Below are 19,549 nucleotides of genomic sequence, written 5' to 3'. Positions count from 1 at the left end.
CAGAATCTGGAGTGATGACCATTACACTATACAACCTGATTGGTTGAGAAAAATTGATTTTTTTAACTCTATAAACAAAGACTTCAAGGTTGTCCGGCCTGAAGAGAATCCTGGCCAGGATTCGCGTGTTGGCTGTCAGAGACGGATAATGCCATGTTCAACCTACATAGGAGTGTTCGAACAATGGCTCTTCACAGCAAGAGGGACAGAAAAGACACACTTCCCCTACAGATACGGAGAAAGGGGACATTCATGAAAAAGAAGCATGAGCAGCCGGGATTTGGACACAATAGGGTGTTTACATTTCTACAACCTACGGGCACCTGAGACCCTCCTCGGGCTGCAGTCTACGATTTTCAATTTCTACGTAGGCCGATAAGTTCCGAATCGGCTGGCTGCCAGATTGAACGAGGCGCTGTCTGGATTGCGCAGTCTATCCATTTAATATCAGGCCTCAACCCTGCGTGTAGTATGTACTACCTATGTTCACCAGGTCGGAGAGAGGTGGATGGGGGTAGTTTCAAGAGGTCATCGTCCGCCTCGATGTGTATCACCCATGACCGTAATAGGCATGACTCGTTTGTTGTTGCAGTCCATGCCTTCATGGTGGTACCTAAGGGATGGTCCAGTGACTCTGTCATGCTCTCTATATATGTGACCGACGCAGGCCTTTTATCGTACAAGTCTATTTGTTCGAAAATGTGCCCCGTTCTGTTGTAATTGTGGGTGAAGACCTCCCTGTCAATGTGGACACGCCCGACCCTGTTGGGTGTGTTCGGCGCCTTCAGACGGGGGGATACACGATTCGCCATGCCGCATGGATACGCCACTTTTTACTCTAAATACTTAATGTACAGCTGCAGTGGGGCTTAATGTGTGCACCTGGTCCGACTCGATATGATGACGCCATAGGGGCATGTATGCGAATATGAAATGGCTCATGTCGATGTCATTGTACTTTGTAGAGGTTAGAGGATGGATCCATGTACACAAACCCAACCTCACATATACTTTCCATTAGAGGACAGCAACCTCACTTCTCAACCCCAGGCAGGCACCCCATCAACGGGCTCCAGTCTGGAGGTCCGCCCGGGCAGTTGGTGGTAGTAAGACTGATGTTAGAGAAGTCCCGTACCCTTATGCAGAAGGGTCTCGAGTCTGTACACAGTCAGATGGTGGAAAGCTAGGTAAGACTGAAGGAAGGGGGGTACACGCAAAAATGTAGCGCGCCTCGTCTGAAGCTGAGGCAATTGTGAATCCGAGGGTCTCATGATGATAGAAAAAAGGAAGAGGTCGTACCCGGGATCGAACCGGGATTGCCAGAATCAGAATCTGGAGTGATGACCATTACACTATACAACCTTGCTTGCTGAACGACAGTCAAATTTTGCAAACATGTTCTTAACTTCACATCAATTGATGAAAACAACCTCGAGCATCGCGATTCCTTTCTCCCCCGTCATTCTGTTTTCTGGAGAGATCCAGATCGTATTGTCGTACGAAGCTAAATTGTTGCTTCGTTGTTTGATCAATTCATTTTGCTCGCGACTGCCATAACCATCAGGTTGTGTAGTGTAATGGTCATCACTCCAGATTCTGATTCTGGCAATCCCGGTTCGATCCCGGGCACGACCTTTTGGCACTGGTTTTGGCGGCCCTTACTCCGCGGAGTGCGTGCAATGAACATGCTCCATACCTATGGAGCACCATGTCCGGCTGTTTAGAAGTTTGGATGATCCTGGACTGCTAGAGTTTCAGGCCACGCAGCATTGTTTTTCCCCTACTTACCGTCCTGCTGCAACGATTTTTTGGTTTTAAACTGCCCGGACTGATGGATCCATCATCTATGTACCGCACATAAATTCATCGATCGACAAAAAATGCCAGTTCAACACAATATGCTTGCAAGCATACTGGATGACCTTCCTTTCCCACATGTAAGTGACGAGACCGACGCACTGGCGATTGAAGTTCTAACCATGACGGGGAAAGCAAGCGATCAGTTTCCTGGAATGTACATAGTGCTATAACTCTCGGTCTGACTGGAAGAAATGAGCCCAAGACACGGGTACCCCCGAAGAGCATGCCAACTACAGCAGTAACAGCACCTTCATCGCCAGAGTTCGAAGGTCCTGATAGTATCCAGAGCCAGGCCAGCCGACGCAGGATTAACACGCGCTGACCAAGACTAGGCGGGACTTTTTCCATCTTCAAATACATGCATGAGTGGAGAGATTCTGCGAGTCACCTTCCAAGTTGGCTTATCTGCGTTGGTCATTTAGCATCTGTTGATCGGGCCGAAAGGAAACGCGATATACCCGCCCGCTATAACAGAGCCTTTTGGCCAAGCTTTTAATGAACCTTCCGTTCCGAATAGCGCCTCATGGCCACCGTTGGGCGGAAAGCTTTCGATAAAATTATCTCCGAAACAATTGGTCATCTCATGTGATCCATGACACAACTTGGAATGCACAAAGATTAGACATCACCCAAGCATCTCGTTATCCCTTTAGTGATGGATCCGATGTATGGGTAGTTAGGCACCGTATACTACTTTATGCCTTTAGTACTTGTAATTAAGCTCGAAGTCGTTTTGATCCCCAAGCTTTGGTATGAAGCCTCCTCCTTGTCCCTGTGCAGGACATTATCAAATCCAAACCAGGCCATCTTTTCATTGATCTTTTCAAGGCGGACCCTGTTCTTGGTTTCCAGATTCTCTGCAGTGTAATCGTATTGATTTGATCTATATTCAGTATACACGTATAGACTTCGCTCGGGTTACTTCAAGCGAGCAATAGACAACAAGAGAACCTCAAGGCCGTGTGGTCTTATTACATTCTATCACCAGACTTAGAGCAGTGTGACTCCGTGAGAGATCCGTGACCTCGATAAAGTTCACACGTGCCGGTGAAGTGTGAAGCAACGGTAACTCGGGCTCAGGCGATTTCGAGTCAAGATACAGCAGTACGATAAATGATAGTACATGACTACATATTGCAAATACATTAGTGACAGTACTGCTTAGTTACCACAGTACTTACTACTGGGCGTAGTACCTGCTTCTAGACACTACAGTATGAGTAGCATAAGTACCTAGCAGTGATAGCACAGGCCAGTGGCCACAGATTGACAGTGATATAATGGGAGAGACATGATCTTGTCTTGTATTAATGACGCACTTTTTTAATTTTATGAATCGGGCAGAATTTCTGTATGGTACATACGGTATGTATGTAATAATGTTGCCAAAGACATGCCTAGCCTTTAGAGTCCGGAGTCCAGACTCCAGACTGGCAGACTCCACCTAGGCCAGATGGCAGTGCGTTTCCAGAGTCCTTAGACTCCTTACATATTATTATCCACTACCGAGTCCCCCAACCAGTGCGTAACTGCGTATTGTAATTCAGACGGTGCCGATTCTCCGGCCCTTCCCCCGCCACGAGAAAACTTTAATTCGGATGTATGAACCCTCCTTTCCACACCACCAGCAGCATGAAATGGCAGATGGTGGATTTTTGGTGCTCCCTTACATTCGGAAACCTCTAGCGAGAGCGGGAGGACCCGTCATGTTGTACATGGTACATAGTACATACATTTGTAAATGGTGTCCAAGTCTACCTCCTAGGCTCATACTAACCTACGGTAGTAAGTAGTACCTGGCAGGTGTCAGGTGGACATACCATTACTATTCACTCATCACTGCTCAGTGTATTAGGTGCTAGTGTGACTATAACACTTTATACACTACCTGTAGCTCGTGACTTCGTATAAATTTACGGCACTTCTGGGCGGCTGCAACGGTATAGTAATACAAATCGTCAAGTAACACTGATGGTAAAGTACTGAATGGTCAATACTACTGTACTATACGTACTATACTATAACAAGTGGGACTGTCTAAGCGCGCTCAGACACTGAGCGCGAGCAAAATGGGCAAGCCCCTCTGCAAAAGGATTAGACCCCGCGATAAAAAAGGGGTGGGGGTGTCCGAGGTGACTGATCCAACGAGCGAGGGTTGGGATAAATAAAACCTCCACGCACAACAAACAGCTAATAGTGCGGACACAATTTTGTTACAGGATTCCGCCGAATGAAGAGGATATCATAAAATCCTAGAGAGGAAGGGTATAGCTCAATAAATTCGTAAAATCTGGTATGATTGTTACCTATAAGTTGGACCGCTGTTGAAGAGAACAGAATCAAAGCCACAAAATCGTCATGGGTATGCCGAGAGGAACCCCCTTCTATATTGATGGAGGCACCGTGCCGTCTCCCCCACTAAAATGCGAGTCACCTGGCTTGTTGGATAGATCACGAAACACGGCGGGCACAGATTGTTTGAGGAAAACTCCGTTCCTGGAGATGCAAGACAAATGGGTTCATTAGGTTCAAGTGCACAATAGCAAATGGATGTGAGATGATCGATTGTGAGGAGAAAAGGAGAATCGAGGTTGAACGTCATTTCACAATAGTAGGGCGCAAAGTGGAGAAGAGGTCGTGGAGGATGGGGGCACGCCGCGATACAGAGTTGAAAAGGAGGGAGGTAGCGTGTCGGTTGAGCGGTGTTGGGCCTTCGCAAGGCCGGTCTAGATTGCTCTGATGATCGAAGCGTAGAGCGCAGCTCCAGTAGGTCATTAATGTGGTTCGCTGAAAAGGGTGGAGAGTCATTGGTATGGCCGGTTTTTCAGAGGAAGACAAGACGCGAGTCGAAAATTTAACTCCGTCTACGCGGATGGGGTATTTGCGGCCGGGGATGGGGCCGTCGGCGCAGTGTTGTGATCTGCACTGATACGCTCGATTTCAAATCCTTCACAGCGCTCGATCAAACTCTGATAGTAATCTTCCAGGATCTCGGGCTGTGGTACAATCCGCCACTGAACCTTGAAGAGGAATTCAAGTTCTAGCATCGCCAACTCGGTCATGGTAATACCTCCGACGCGCGCATATGTTTTGTTTGTCCAAAAGCTATCACTCAGACCCTTGCTAGCCACTGTCGCGCTGACGATCAGGAACCGATGAATGGTCAGACTGGAAACTGTGAAGGCGGGATATAATGCGCAAAGTCGATCGATGTAATACACCATGCTCAACAGAATTGGCGGCGAAAGGGTCGCATGTGTCGTGAGGCGTTGAAGATAATCTTGGACGGAAATTCGTGGAGGAGACCGTGAGTGAAATCGAGTCAAGCGCCCCTGATGCAGAGGGATCTTGTCATTGAAGCGGATTAATTCCATCAACATGCTGGATATCAGCACGACCAGATCACGGGGCTCAACTTCCTCGTACCGTGCCGGCAGGATCTTGACATCAACGCGGGAAGACCGTCGCCGCTTCGGCTGTGAGACCTCTGCATCCTGTGACGAATCCGTGGGGGCTGCAACATTGGGGGAGTGATGGTCGCATTGGCTGTTGCGCTTATTGGACCCCGAGTTCTCTGGGGCGGGCATGGAGGGTGCAGCGGCCGTTTCAGCGGTCGAGAATTGAGCGGCGTCGGGCGGCAACGGAGGATTGACAGAGGCGAATGTTGCTGAAGAATCAGAGGAGAGGCTCGCAGCGGTGGCGGTTGCAGAATCCGAGTCCAGAGCCAAGGCGGGATTGGGGGCGGTAGTCTCAACGGCGGCGGAGGCGGAGGAGGAGGAAGAGGAGGGGGACGCCGTTGATGCGGCCAGTGCGCGGCGCTTCAAAGATGCAGGGGATTCAGGGGATGTCGAATCAACGGAGTGACGATTCAGCGCTGAACGAAGCTCTTCAATGGCCAGACGCGATGAACGAGGGCTGCTGAATTGAGAAGCGGAAGATGGCTCATACTGCGCCGCTCCGGTCGGATGAGGAAGTTGATGTGGACGCGGGTTCGGCAGGGGAGAACGCAGGGCGGCGGATGAAGGTGAAGGTGAAGAGGCCAACATGACTGGGGCAAGAAAGCGAGGGAGGAAATCGACGCTTTCAAAGCGGGTTCCCGGCGATCAGACTGATAGTTTTAGTGGATCCTTGATGGCTATTCGAATAGGCACTTGAGGGGACTAGTGTAAGCCCGATCGCCCTAAAATGCTTAGACTCGAGCAGTGACGACCCAGCGGAAAGAGTTTGGAATGCTGCAAGGATGGAAAAGAGAGAAAAGGGTAACTCAACGATCCGAAGATCGACCGCTTAAAGTGCACGACGGCACCACGTGGGTGCACAAGTCAACGGGGCGCTGACGCTGCGGACCTGGATTGGCACGGGCGCACGGCCACATCCTCATCAACAGGAATCAAGGGGCGTGGAGTGATGGTGAGACCAGTGGTGGGTGAATGTAGCGTTTAAAGGTCTCAGGCGCTCGCTGAAGCAGAGGATCACATCGAAATCACTTCTCCGTTCACGACGGAAGAGCGAGAGGAAAAGCGGCGGTGCGGAAAGGGGGCGAAGCAGACCATAATATAAGAACGATCACAATACGCAGCCCGCTGCGCGTGCCATGAAAATCCTGCTTTGCATGAGGTAATTTATTACAAGCACAAAAATTTACTGTAGTCCACGTGCAGATAGGGCTATGTAAGATTGAGTGGAGATTGGTATCAGTTCTGTAGGTCGGTATCCAGTATTTACCGACTTTGTAGGGGGGCTAAGGACCTTGGGATTTTTTGAAGCTGCTCCTTGGCTCGGGTTGAGTATCCTACCATCCTGTGTCCTGCTCAGAATATGACGAGGATAAAAACCCAAGGCACCTTGACAGGCGAGCTTTCTTCTAACAGCCGGAGGTCTTATACCGTTGATGGTTGTACTCCTTCGTCTGCTACTGTAGCTAGCCACCAGAGATCTGCGCTGATGCTGGTTCCTTACATCAGTCTGCAAGTCACAGTCCTCATTGATACTACGATGTTTTATTAGGACTGTAGACTGGGAGCCAAGGGTGTATAAGATTGACTGACTTTCAGATGAGGGCTGATTGGTTTTTCTGGCCCTAACCACCCTAATCGAAAAAATACAGCTGAACTGTTATGAAGTTATGAACAGTTGAACTTGAACACTCAAGTTCGTCAACACACTCATGTTACAATACACTGAAAACAGTCAATGTAAGTCGTTGATACATGATTATGTATGACATAATACAATATATACACAGAATGTATATGTAACTTACAGTACAATCCACAATACTACAATGTACGGTATTAACTACAGCACTTCGGCCGTCTTGTATAGATCTAAGACGGAAGCCGACCTGCCATAGACGCCGAAAACCTTTAAAGCTAAACATATATACGTAATGTCGTGAGCCTCATCTTTATGGAGTATCTATGCTTTCCTCAGTTAATTCAGCGCTGATTTTTGAGCAAGCTTTTTCATATGAGTCTGCTAGATGCTTCTTGATCATATCGTGAGCCTGTTTGTGGCATAGTAACAGTATGTATACGATATACTGGACATGATTATATGCTATCTGTGGACTCGTGGAGTGTGGAAAGGTGAATTCTTCGATGTACATCTTGTCTTCCGCCAGGAGCGGGCTTGGCTGTAGTCTTGGCGTCTAGTAGAAATCATCGTCAGGCTCGGGTTACAGGTCAATCTTTTGGATAGGCCTCCTTCAGTCTATCTATGCCTGAAGCACTAGACCTGGCCATATACACCTCTCTTGGCAGAGATCCAACAAGTACTCATTTTTTAACAGCATGTGAATCTATGTATGGCAGAAGCACGATGACGGTGAAAGGTGTATGTCACCACATCAGCACACACGTATTGTGAGACGACTGATATCGACTCCGCCTTAGAGAAAATACTAAAACAACCATAGTGGTCCAACGGCGTATGCAACCGATGTAGACTGAGTGGGTATTACAATCACCATGCCTGTTTATTATCAAGGTAGAGAGGTAAACCTAATTTACTGTCTCTGCAGTCTACCCTCTAAGAGCTATTGTATCTACCTGTAGTCTGTATGCAACGAACCGAAGGCCGAGTTGATGTTTATTCTAGGCGCTGTCCCAGCGCCTGAAAAAAATCTGCTTGTATCGTTTTAGCTAAAAGATGCACAAAGGATGCTAGGCGTATCAATCACTACTACAACAGAGAGATGACTCTCGTAAGATGGAGGATCTGTGATTATCGTGGTTTTACGTCACGTATCGGCAATCTTAATTGACAACAACAGCGTCAATATTAGTGTCATTTGCAGCTTAGGCACTGGAGAAGTGGCAAATATGCTGTATCGAAGGGAGATCAAAAGTGCGTTGAAAGAAAATGGCATGCGATGGGCACAATCATCAACACTTCAACTTTTGAATCCTGACTAGATGTAAATATGTACACCTTCTTCCCTACCGCCTACAGGATACCGCCGGTTGAAATCTTTCCCTACTTTCTTACATAATTTCGCAGTCATCCGCCTCCGCCAATCCATCCACCCGTTCCGTCCCACTCAGCCTCTGCGGAGTCGGAGCCCGTCGAGGCAACTCGCTGAACAGAGACAAGCCTGACCTTCAAAGTATCTTGCGTTCTGCAAACTGTCCGAGTGTTAAGACGTACAGCACGCACAGCACACCGTAAGACTGAGGCCGTCTGAGAGTTGGTCAATTGAATTCCTGCTACCGCCATACCGAATTCTCTCTCATCTTTTTGACCTGTGCTCCAACGACCCACTTTGGATAAGCAGCACCAGCTTTCCCCGACTCGCCGAACCCGGACTGGACCAGTCAGTCCCTCGAGATCTATCCAGCCCTGGCAGTCCGACGGCTTGCGACAGCCCACGCGACCACTGCTGCAAGTGCAAATCCGGAGTTGCAAACTCCTTAATTCTTCGAGAGCTGCCAGCTTCCACATCGCAAATTTCCTGGGTCACATTCAGTGGGTGAGGTGTAAGACGTCTCTTCCTCACACTGTATCTCTGCTCGATCGGCAACACTCCGTGAGCACCATGACGCGCCTTACCGTTGGAACGATTTTATCAAGACTTCAGGGCTCAGAATCCGTTCAACTACAAGTGGCTCTGCTTCGAGCATTGAAGAATGAGTTAATAGGCCACGATGAGCGCAAAGAAGCTTCTGTTACCCTGGGCATCATCCCGATCCTAGGGCAATTGCTGCGCACACGACGCCCCGGACTGTCCCATGGAGTCGAGTCCGACGGAGCAGCTGGTCAATCAGGTCTGGCATACGGAGACTCTGAGGATGCCAAGGTTTGCCTCCAGGCGGTCTTGATCGTCGGCAGCTTGGCTCAAGGTAAGAAGATTCTCATGATCAGCCTGAATGCCACGAACTCCATTTGGCCGCGGAATTGACTCAATATGATAGGTGGTCCGACCTTTATCGCGCCGATATTTGCTAGTGATATTCTCCCGACCCTGCTCTCTGTCCTCTCATCCCCCGACTGTCCTCCCTCCTTCACGCTCTCGATCCTACGGTTCCTGAACACGATTGCGGACAGATTGCCCCTACAAAGTCAAGATCAGTGGCCTCGAGATACCCGACTGGCAGACATCATCTTCTCGGGGGAACATTTAGGGGCACTCAGACGAATCATTGCGCAGGACTTTGGGTCTATGCGGAGTCGGCTCAGCGCCGAGCAAGCTGCTGCATTGATTGGAAAGCTTTGCACCCAAGAAGCGCACAAGAGGGCATTGGCGGTATCTGGAGTGTTGGATGCACTTGCTGTCAAGATTGCCTCATTCGTGGTGGCTCAAGGCTATGTTCCCCCTGGAGCTGAACACTATCTGAAAGATGCCGGTTCTTTGGGTGTATTTCCCGAACCAGCTCCATCATCCGCACGTTTGGCGCCTTACCTCCGCGCCGTGACCGTCATCATTGAGCACTCCAAGTGGAGAGCAGAGCATTTCCTCTCGTCTCCAGGGATCGTCACCGTCTTCCCCAGACAGATACTCGAATTCGATCCAGACGATATCAGAAAGGGCCCATGGGGTTCGACGTATTTCTCCGGTTCCGCTGTCCCGCGTAAGCCTGGTGTCAATCCTGTCGACAGTCTGTTGCCATCGATTCCCCATGTGCATGAGCGATCATCGCCAGGGTCAGCCAGTTTTCCTCCCCTAGGCATGGGCGAGTCACGCCAGAGACACGGCCGGTCGGTCCTCCCGCCGATTTCACTCGGCCAGGTGTCCGATTCAGACGAGCAAGAGAACTCGATTGTACCGTGGCTACTGTGCTTGCTTCGCTCCGAGAGAGACATGACACGTTTGATGGCTGCTCGCTTAGTCACGGTTCTCTTCCGCCTGGGCCTTGCGAAGAAACATCGGGTGCCGCAGTTCAGTTGCTTGTTGGTTCCTATTCTACTTCGCATGTTGGACAAGGACTATGAAATCTCGGAAAGTGATGACCTATGTGATGACGGATTGATTACGCCAACCCAACGCATGAAGGAAGAAGCACCTACGGTGTTGGCTAACCTGGTCATGGATGATCAGGACCTCCAGAAACACGCTGTTGACGGCAACGCGCTGAAGAGGTTGTCACAGCTCCTCAAGGAAACCTACAATCCCGTTCCGGACAAGTTACAGCCGATGTGGAATCCTGACAGCGATACTCCGGCGCGAGACCCCGACACAGTATCGCCAGTCTGCTGCCTCGGACCTCCGGGGTATTCACCAACGTTGTGTCATATCATGCGTTACCGCGAGAGTATTTTGAAGGCTTTGGCAGCTCTCGTCCCTTTCAAGGATGAGTACCGAAAGGCTGTCTGTAAGAACGGCGTTGTTCCTTACATTATTGATGCACTGAAGCCCCGACCTATTGATGCGCCTGCTGGTGGTGCCTCTACGCCTCGAAACTCAGCCGCCGATGGGAACCCTACAGCCACGATCTTGGCCGCTTGTGGTGCTGCTCGAATGTTGACCCGTTCGGCCAGTGTGCTAAGGACGAGTCTTATCGATGCTGGTGTGGCTGAGCCCTTGTTTGTCTTGATAAAGCATCCGGATATTGAAGTCCAGATTGCTGCCACAGCAGCAATTTGTAACTTAGCCCTTGACTTCAGCCCCATGAAACAGGTTAGTTGAATTGCCTTACTTGGGATCGCTCTTGAGATGCCACCATGCTAACACATCGAATCACAGGCTATTATCACCGCTGGCATCGTTCCAATTCTGTGTGAACACGCGCGCTCAACCAATATCAAGCTTCGCATAGAGTCCCTCTGGGCTTTGAAGCATGTGGTTTACAACTCGCCAAACGACATTCGCATAAAGGTTATTGAGGCTCTCACTCCTGGATGGATTCGAGACATCATAAGTTCAGATCAGGTCACCGCGCTGGCCCGACGCGGTATTGAAGACGAAGCGGATCAAAGCTCTGCCATCGCCATGGGTCGTGCCAATTCATTCGGCGAGCAAGTCGATATCCTCAACCCCGTAGATGATTCATCTGAGCAAGGCGATGATTCCAACATGTCAGACACCACTCCATCTTCCAGAATGAGCCTGGATCGCTTCCTGCCCGATGCGAGACGCCAGAGGAAGCTTGCTCTCCAAGGATCACTCGAGCAATCCACTCAGTCTCGACAAGATGATATCGCTGTTCAGGAGCAGTTATTCAATCTGCTTCGCAACATCATCTGTGGAGATGGAGCTACCGAGATGATCGATTACTTGCTTCGGGAAATTGGAGAAGACGAGCTTTTTACCGCCATTGCCAATAACCTGCGCCCTCGAACAATACAACTCCCTCATCGCCGGGACGTGCCTACTCGCCCCATTCTGGTACCATCAGAAATTCTCATCTCGGCAAGTGCACTGCTTATCCACCTGGGGGCCGGGCTCCCGCGCCACCGCCAGCTAGTGATGGATCATCCTGATGTACTGATGGCCTTGACCAACTACTTCAATCACTCCAACCGGGAGGTCCGACTCAACTGTGTGTGGAGCATCATCAATCTGATCTACATGGAGGACTCGAGTGACCGCGACGGATGTCGTTCCCGGGCAAGTCGTCTGAAAACCATGGGGATATCGGACCTCCTGGCCCGTCTTGAGAACGACCCGGATATAGATGTCAAGGAGCGTACAAAGACTGCGGTCCACCTTATGAATCTTTAACGGAGCTCTGTCAACTTGTCGATACACATGTGAAAGGATACCATATGGGAAAGATTGGCATGCTATTGTTTGTGAGCTTTTAGCGGGCGTGGTGTCTCTTTTTTGCGTTCAAGCAGCTGTTGCACTGCAAATTTCATTTTCGCAATCTCGTAATCTAGCTGAGTGTAACTCCGTGGTCCAATCAGCAGTAGTATTTCTATAAGAGCTATGCGACTATCGAACTTCTGCCCGATGCAAGCCTCGTATCATGAATGACATCCATATAGTCCCATGACAATACCTTGTTTGAGACCCTTTGCAAGTTTATATCGGTTGTATGAACTGCCCATGATTTCTTATTTGGTGTATGCCTTCGCAACGAGACGTTAGGCGGGAAGCAGAGAGGGGTCTCGAACTATTGTCATCAATTCGTAATTTGATCGGTCCATTTTCAAAAAATCTGGTACTCTCCAAATCTTGCCAGCGAATGTCTCCAAGAGTACAGCGTCAAGGATAATCTCACCCTCTCTGGGGAAATCAGTGAGCGAAGAAATGGATGAGCTTGTCGAAGCCGATTACGACCGGCTGACCCCCGATGTAGACGTGGTTGCTGTGGTCTTTGCAGTGTGACGACTTTTTGACACCTGATGCTATCCTTCACAAGTCTCCACGCATTCAGTGCAATGGGCGAGCTCCGGTCGGTCTTGGTGGTAACTACAAGCTGCACATCACCCTTTGATTGGGAAAGACAAAACTGAGCATCCGAAGCTGAGAAGCTGATTTGGAAGGCGACTCTGAATATCCCGCTTCCATCACGACCGATGGCCATTTCCTCGTTCGATTGCGAGGCAGACTCTCGGGCAGAAATCGACAATCTGGTTGTTTCGCGGAGCTGTTATCTGCCTGGCAACTAGCGGATCCATAGGCAGTGAGACACGATTCGAGGCCCAGTGGCTGTAGACATTAGAATTGACTTCATGTTGACGGCTTGACTATAACGTGACGTAGCAAATACTATGAGGACCTTCAAAACATGGCGTCGACGTCTACGAGTGTAAGTGGACCAGCAACTCTCACCATTGCAGATTACAATCGAGGAAGGCCTTCAATAATGTTTGGTGGCGACGATTCAAGACTTTGATTAGTCGTAGAGGAAAAATTATGGTTGATGACCCCAGGCCTTTTCGCTTGACCAAAATGGAACTCTTATCTTACCAATCTGACATGGAGATTCAGACGTCATAGGGGCTTCCACCAAATCAAATAGGGACCTAAGCTCTGCGCTGGCTATAGCTTCTGGCATGTCTCTGCATCCTTCCCAACGATCCTTGTTTACTGTCCTTTGATACAATCTGAAAGAATCTTCCACAACATACCTACACAACTGCGGCTTCTTTTCTTTTCCCCGAAACTAGCAGCCACAATGAACTCCCCCCCACAGGCCATCCTCCAAGCGCTCGGAATCGACCCAGATTCGGCAAAGTGCACCTTGGACACATCTGGCTTCGGTTCTGGATTTTCACGGACAAGCGTTCTTCACATAGAACCAAAAGCGCAAGAGAACACCGGCCCGGGACGTAAATACTTCATCAAGACCTCTCACGATGGCGCCGCGTCGAAAGAAATGTTTCACGGCGAGTACGAATCCTTGAACGCCATCGCCAACGCAGTGCCGGACTTCTGTCCTCGAGCGTTAGCGTGGGGGCCGCTCGATCAAAAGAAGGCTTATTTCCTCGCCACGGAGTTCTTGGAACTCAAAGGCCGATGGGCTCGAACATCAGCCGACGCCGATGTGAGGAAACATGGGAGTTTGGCCTACCGACTGGGTCAACTCCATAAGACGCCCGCACCGGTGGACCCAGAGACTGGCCGACGTCGCTATGGATTTCCTGTACCAACTTATTGCGGCGACACGAAACAGAGAAATCATTTCACGGATAGCTGGGCAGAGTTTTACGCAAATGAGCGATTGCTGGCTGTGCTGGCGCTATCGGAGAAACAGAACGGCCCAGATGAGGAGCTGAGTGAGCTTGTTGGGAGGACTGCCCATGCGGTCGTGCCCCGATTATTGGGGGACGGACACTTGGGCTATGATTCGCAGGGCAATGGAGATGGTATTCAGCCTGTGGTCGTGCATGGAGACCTGTGGAGTGGAAACACAGATTATGGGAGAATCGTTGGGAGTGAAAGGGGAGACTCAGAGATGGGAGACGTTGTTTACGACTCCTCGGCATGTTATGCGCATTCCGAGTTTGATATCGGGATCATGCATATGTTTGGTGGATTTGGACCCGATTTCTTCGATCAGTATCATCGCATCGTGCCGAAAACGGAGCCGGTGGAGGAGTATGACGACCGTATACGATTGTACGAGTTGTGAGTTTTGCTGTCCTGTCCCTTCTGGAGAATGATGGAGGCCTCTCAGTTTTCATTTCTTATTCTGATCCGTGGAATATCAGATACCACCATCTGAACCATCAGGCCATTTTTGGCGGCGGTTATCGATCGGGCGCGATGTCCATCATGAAAAAACTAATTCGAAAGTACAGCGATACCTCTTGAAGTCCCGACTACTAAGCTTTGTGATGCGGGAAACGTTCTGCTTGACGTGCATCCAAATGGAATTGTAATGATGCATTGACTGTACAATCCACCAATTGTTAAACGTAACTGCCAGGAGGAATATTTTGAATTTTGAACAGCAAAATCCTATGGTGGCATATGCCGCGAATTCATCTACCATGCATGAAACATGTCTGAAAGTTGATCGGCAAACGTTGGCCTGAGTGCTGGCGGGGTTTTGCCGAACCGTGTCGAGTTCGATATCAGATTGAGACAGCTGGATGAGTAGGCAACTTCGGTCAAGTCCCGGTCGTTGATTGATCATCGCTTTGTCGTCGCCTTGTGTACAGTAGAGAATGCAAATGTGCAGCAATGAGTCGTGTAATAGATAAGTTCATTTACAGGTTTGGGAACGGTTCCGGAAAGTTCGGCCACAGCTCTGGAGAGACTCGAGAGCGACACAAACAAATTTGAGACAGAATGAAGTCAGCCTTGCACAAAAATTGACGTATAGTAATATGGAGATATTGCAGTGGGTGATGTAAAGCCTCGATGACAAATGTGAGGCCCGAAAACTTGATTTCAAGAGGCGTAATCAAACGCCGCCGGCAACATGATGACTATAACTCATCTGTCGGCCCCTCACTTGACTCCTACCGGGCACTAGAGTGCGCTTCTGCTTGAACATCCAAAAGTAAAGCACCCAATATGCCTGCACACCCTGATTCAGACCTTCATCCCGAGGCCACCGGCCGTGCGAAGACACTCGTGGATAGTCACCGTGGCCAACAAACACTGAAGCTTTACGCAGGATGGTTCTGTCCGTGAGTTTGAACCCATCACATCCAGAGCGATACAGTATGTTGCCAAGATCAAGCTGACCTCCTGTGACTTTCCAGGTTCGGTACGTTCGTATATCACGACGACTAGGGTCATCAAAGCCCAGGAATAGTCCCCATGCTAATCAAAAGCACATCTCCACCACAGTCCAGCGAGTCTGGCTCGCCCTTGAAGAAAAGCAAATTCCATACCAGTATATCGAGGTCAATCCATACAACAAGCCCAGATCTCTTCTCACTCTGAACCCTCGCGGGCTAGTTCCAACTCTTCAATGCCCGACCGAGTCGGGACCACGTCCACTCTACGAATCGACCGTGATTCTGGAGTACCTGGAAGAAGCCTATGCAGACCACACGCCGCAATTTCTCCCGAAAGATGCCTATGAGCGAGCTCGTGCTCGCATCTGGATGGACTATGTCACCTCACGCATCATCCCCGCATTTCATCGATTCCTGCAGTATCAATCGACCGAAGAGGATGACGACAGCGGTGCGGGGAAACATGCGGGGTTGCAGCAGATGCGACAGGAGTTCCTTAATCACCTCAAGACTTGGACCACTCAGATGCATTCGGAGGGTCCTTTCTTTCTAGGATCTGAAATCAGTCTACCTGATTTGGTGCTTGCACCGTGGGCAGTCCGGCTCTGGGTGTTTGATGAATTCAAGAGTGGCGGAACGGGACTCCCAGAGGAAGAGCAAGGTGGAGAGGATGAGAAAGTCTGGGCTCGATGGAGGAAATGGCTCTCTGCCATTGAGAGTAGAGAGAGCATTCAGAACACTACCAGCGAGACGAAGCATTACATGCCGATATACAAGCGATATGCCGATAATACCGCACAAAGTGAGTTAGCCAAGGCTACTCGGGCTGGTCGGGGTGTGCCTTGATTGATACCCACAGGTTGGACATGGGATCGAAGGATAGTGCACATCTAAGTGCATGTTGATTAGGTAGTCATTCGACGATTGTCAGACAAGTGAGGATGTACAGGACGCTCAGGAAATAAGTGGAGATCAGGTGTCTCAGTCGAGCTCCCTCAAGTTAAAGATCTGAGCACAGGTAGGCTGTAGCTATAGGAATGAATCGACTAGACCAAGAGATTGCCTGGTCAGGGCTTCAATTTGGCATTTCGAGTTGGATGTGTGATGCTGAAGCGGATGGCAGAACAAGATGCATGGCTGCCTGCTTCACACGTAGACTACAATCATGTTTCACGGCAGATAACTTAGTTACCACCAATCTTCAGGTTCCAACGCGACTCAGGTAGGTTCATGTCGAAAAGGGTAAAGTTCGGCAGAACATGGGGAAGTGGAGCCCTAATGTCACACGCTCATTGGCTCTCTTCCAATCTGCGCCAATCTCGGAGCCTCCCTTCTCATCTCCCGCGATTCCGCTTTGCCGCACGGAAAAACCTTCTTACGCTCTAATCACCACGTGACATTGAACGATACGCCATCACCCGATAAACATGCCGCGCCGTCCACGTTTTCCGTTGCTGGCACGGCATCCTAACAAGCGCAGAGGGATCAGCTGCCGACGGACAGTCCAAATGTCGCGGCACCGGATGACGCCCAGAGAGGGCGATCGTCGATCCCAACAAGATGTCGACCCTGCGCCGCGAACGCCTGACCCACCACGGATTCATCCGTCGTTCATTCATGTCGCCAAACCCTACATCTTCGAGGAAATCATCCAAGGCTGTATCGCTGCCACGGGAGGGAATCACACCCGCGAAGAGTTACTGCGTCTCCAGGGTATCTCTTGGATCGACAGTGTTCGAACTGCTCTCAACCTGTACGTTGGTGAATTTGCCAGATCATCAAAGTGACGTCAAGCTCATCAGAATCACAGTCCTGTCCGAACGTACGACACAGCCGCCGTCTACTATCACAAGTTTCGCCTGGTACACTCAGATACTGAGTACAATTATATCGTATGTATTCTTTTGCCTCGTGCGACACATCAACATCTGATCAGGATAATTAGGATGCCGCTGCCGCCGCACTCTTCACCGCATGCAAGATCGAAGATACGCTGAAGAAGTCTCGCGATATTGTGTGCGCAGCGTACAATCTCAAGCTTCCTCCTTCAGAACATCTCACTCCAGATAATTCTGTACGTCACGCCTGTGATTCGAAAAACGCCGTCGGTGATCTTTGCTCATGTTCCATGCAGGTATTCGAAGCTCAAGCACGCAGTGTTATCGGCCTCGAACGACTGATGCTCGAAGCGTCAGGCTTTGATTTTCGGACTCGCTATCCCCAGAAGGTTCTGTGCAAGCTGATCAAACACTACGGCTTCGATCTGGACGGGGATCTAGCCTGGTTGGCATGGCGAATCTCAGTGGACATGTACAAGACATATGCGCCACTCAAACAAATCACGGTGGTAATGGCCTTTGGCTGTCTGGAGCTTGCATGCCGCTTGTCGGGTGAACGCTCGGATGCGACCGTGTTTGAAGCAGACTACCCCAAGTGGAAGATTACTCGAGGCATGGTTATGGGTGAGTAAGCTCGAAGATGAGAAGCAAATTTAACTGATGACAAACTGACCATCATGACTAGAAATCATCCTGGATCTTCTGGAACTCTACACGCACAACCGCTCTTCGACCAAGGTCGGACCCGACTTTCCCGCGGATCACTTCCTTCAGGTCCGCATCCCACTCAACCAGGAGGTCAAAGAAAAGCGCCTGCCTCGATTCACCACACCGGGGAACCCAGATGGACTGCCCGAGCAGAACGACACTCAGCCTCAGGCTCAACCCGACGGTCGGACCAAAGCACAGAATGGACCTCAGCATCCACTGACACCCATGACTGCGACCGGGGAGCGTCGCGGGGCTAACGAACGTGATCGAGACGCCGCCGTGCGTTTCATGCTCGATCCGGCCTGTGCAGAGAGTGAGAAGAGACAGGTGGCCGAGTACTTCAAGGTTGAGACGGAGCAGTATGAGGCGGATGACTGAGAGCGCATCACTACGAGCATGGGCGTTTTTCTTGCTTTATTTAATTTCTCCTTGCTTTGCAAGGGAAGACGCATTGCGGAAGCCACCAAAGTTTCTGGGCGCAGGGGGGTGTTTTTGATGAGTTTAAATGATACCCCAATCTCGATACCACACAGATAGTCAATGCCACAACTTCATGAGACAGGAACTACCTGCCAGGTTTGCTCGTTAGTCCTCGGCTGGCAGGGCTCGGCACAGTGCAAGACATGTCAAGTAGTCTCTGTCTCTATTACGCATGCTCAATATTAGAATCCTTGGCGGTAAATGAGCCCGCTACCCTGGAAAATGGATAGCATGGAGCATAATTCCAAGAGCTGTATGACCGACCGGCTCGGTACCTTCACCATGAGTGAGTGGGTAGTGAACATCTGTTTGATGAAGATCCAGTTGCAACCTGATACTGAATGATGTGCCCAAATCAATTCCTCCAATGAAGAGACTGGTGAGGCTACAGATTCTTCCCTTGAGGTTCATATCCACGTGTCGTCACAATGAATAGTCGCTAGGAAGGAAAACTGCTGTGGAAGCCACTAGGTAGTACAATCCGGGGATTGTTCCTTATACTCATTTGACCGCGCGACATGACTATATCCAGGTAACTTTCGTCTTTGAGTCCCTAGGTCCCCTGGTCATTGACCATTTCCCACCTTCATATAACAAGGAGAGCCAAGCTCACGCCCAAAGTCTTTTTCCCTTCAGGTGCGGTTGTAAATGACACATTTTTAAACTCAGTGTCATCTACTGTATTGGCGCAGGCGAGCTTCATATCCTCCGAACCAATGCTATAAACCAGCATCTACGGACAGAAAAGCAAGGCGCGCCGGCTCCTATTTCAGATGTTATAGAGAATCAAGACTTTTCCGTCAAGACAGCTGTCAAAAGCCAAAACACTTACAGACAGTCCAACGAAGGCCCTCTCTCCCTTAAAAAAACCCACCATTTTCCGCATATACGAGCTTGACACTTGAAGAGGAGATTGAAACTCACTGAGAACATCTTTCCATTTGGGTGGAGCTCATGGCAAGGTGCGCTGGAAAAGCCATCGAGAAAGTCTCAACCTGCAGAAGATCGAAGACCCAGCCGTGATCACGTTTACAAAAGAGTACAGCTGCGCTGGGACGGGACATCATCAAAGTCGTGAAGAG

The 19,549-nt window shown here is 49.8% G+C and overlaps 5 protein-coding genes across 5 annotated transcripts; 4 read left to right on the top strand and 1 right to left on the bottom strand.

Moving 5' to 3' along the window:
- Positions 1-4,724: 4,724 nt before the first annotated feature.
- phoB (regulatory cyclin phoB) lies at positions 4,725-5,906 on the bottom strand (the record flags this gene model as incomplete). Its single annotated transcript, XM_056937075.1, has 1 exon — positions 4,725-5,906. One exon carries the CDS (start codon positions 5,904-5,906, stop codon positions 4,725-4,727), a length of 1,182 nt encoding a protein of 393 aa, XP_056787874.1.
- A 2,990-nt stretch (positions 5,907-8,896) lies between these two features.
- Positions 8,897-12,019, top strand: N7539_007473 (armadillo repeat protein; the record flags this gene model as incomplete). Its single annotated transcript, XM_056937074.1, has 3 exons — positions 8,897-9,200; positions 9,273-10,975; positions 11,042-12,019. The coding sequence occupies 3 exons, from the start codon at positions 8,897-8,899 to the stop codon at positions 12,017-12,019; spliced, it is 2,985 nt and encodes a 994-aa protein (XP_056787873.1).
- A 1,402-nt stretch (positions 12,020-13,421) lies between these two features.
- On the top strand, positions 13,422-14,560 carry N7539_007472 (putative fructosamine-3-kinase; the record flags this gene model as incomplete). Its single annotated transcript, XM_056937073.1, has 2 exons — positions 13,422-14,374; positions 14,458-14,560. 2 exons carry the CDS (start codon positions 13,422-13,424, stop codon positions 14,558-14,560), a joined length of 1,056 nt encoding a protein of 351 aa, XP_056787872.1.
- A 708-nt stretch (positions 14,561-15,268) lies between these two features.
- On the top strand, positions 15,269-16,284 carry N7539_007471 (uncharacterized protein; the record flags this gene model as incomplete). The annotated part of the gene is made up of 3 exons (XM_056937072.1): positions 15,269-15,384; positions 15,460-15,464; positions 15,548-16,284. 3 exons carry the CDS (start codon positions 15,269-15,271, stop codon positions 16,282-16,284), a joined length of 858 nt encoding a protein of 285 aa, XP_056787871.1.
- A 662-nt stretch (positions 16,285-16,946) lies between these two features.
- On the top strand, positions 16,947-18,365 carry N7539_007470 (putative cyclin; the record flags this gene model as incomplete). The annotated part of the gene is made up of 5 exons (XM_056937071.1): positions 16,947-17,191; positions 17,249-17,330; positions 17,384-17,512; positions 17,573-17,900; positions 17,962-18,365. 5 exons carry the CDS (start codon positions 16,947-16,949, stop codon positions 18,363-18,365), a joined length of 1,188 nt encoding a protein of 395 aa, XP_056787870.1.
- Positions 18,366-19,549: the final 1,184 nt, after the last annotated feature.

The sequence above is a fragment of the Penicillium diatomitis genome, assembly GCF_028827545.1.
Source record: "Penicillium diatomitis strain IBT 30728 chromosome Unknown utg000010l_segment0_segment0, whole genome shotgun sequence".
Lineage (NCBI taxonomy): Eukaryota > Fungi > Ascomycota > Eurotiomycetes > Eurotiales > Aspergillaceae > Penicillium > Penicillium diatomitis.
This window is presented reverse-complemented; position numbering and strand designations above follow the sequence as displayed.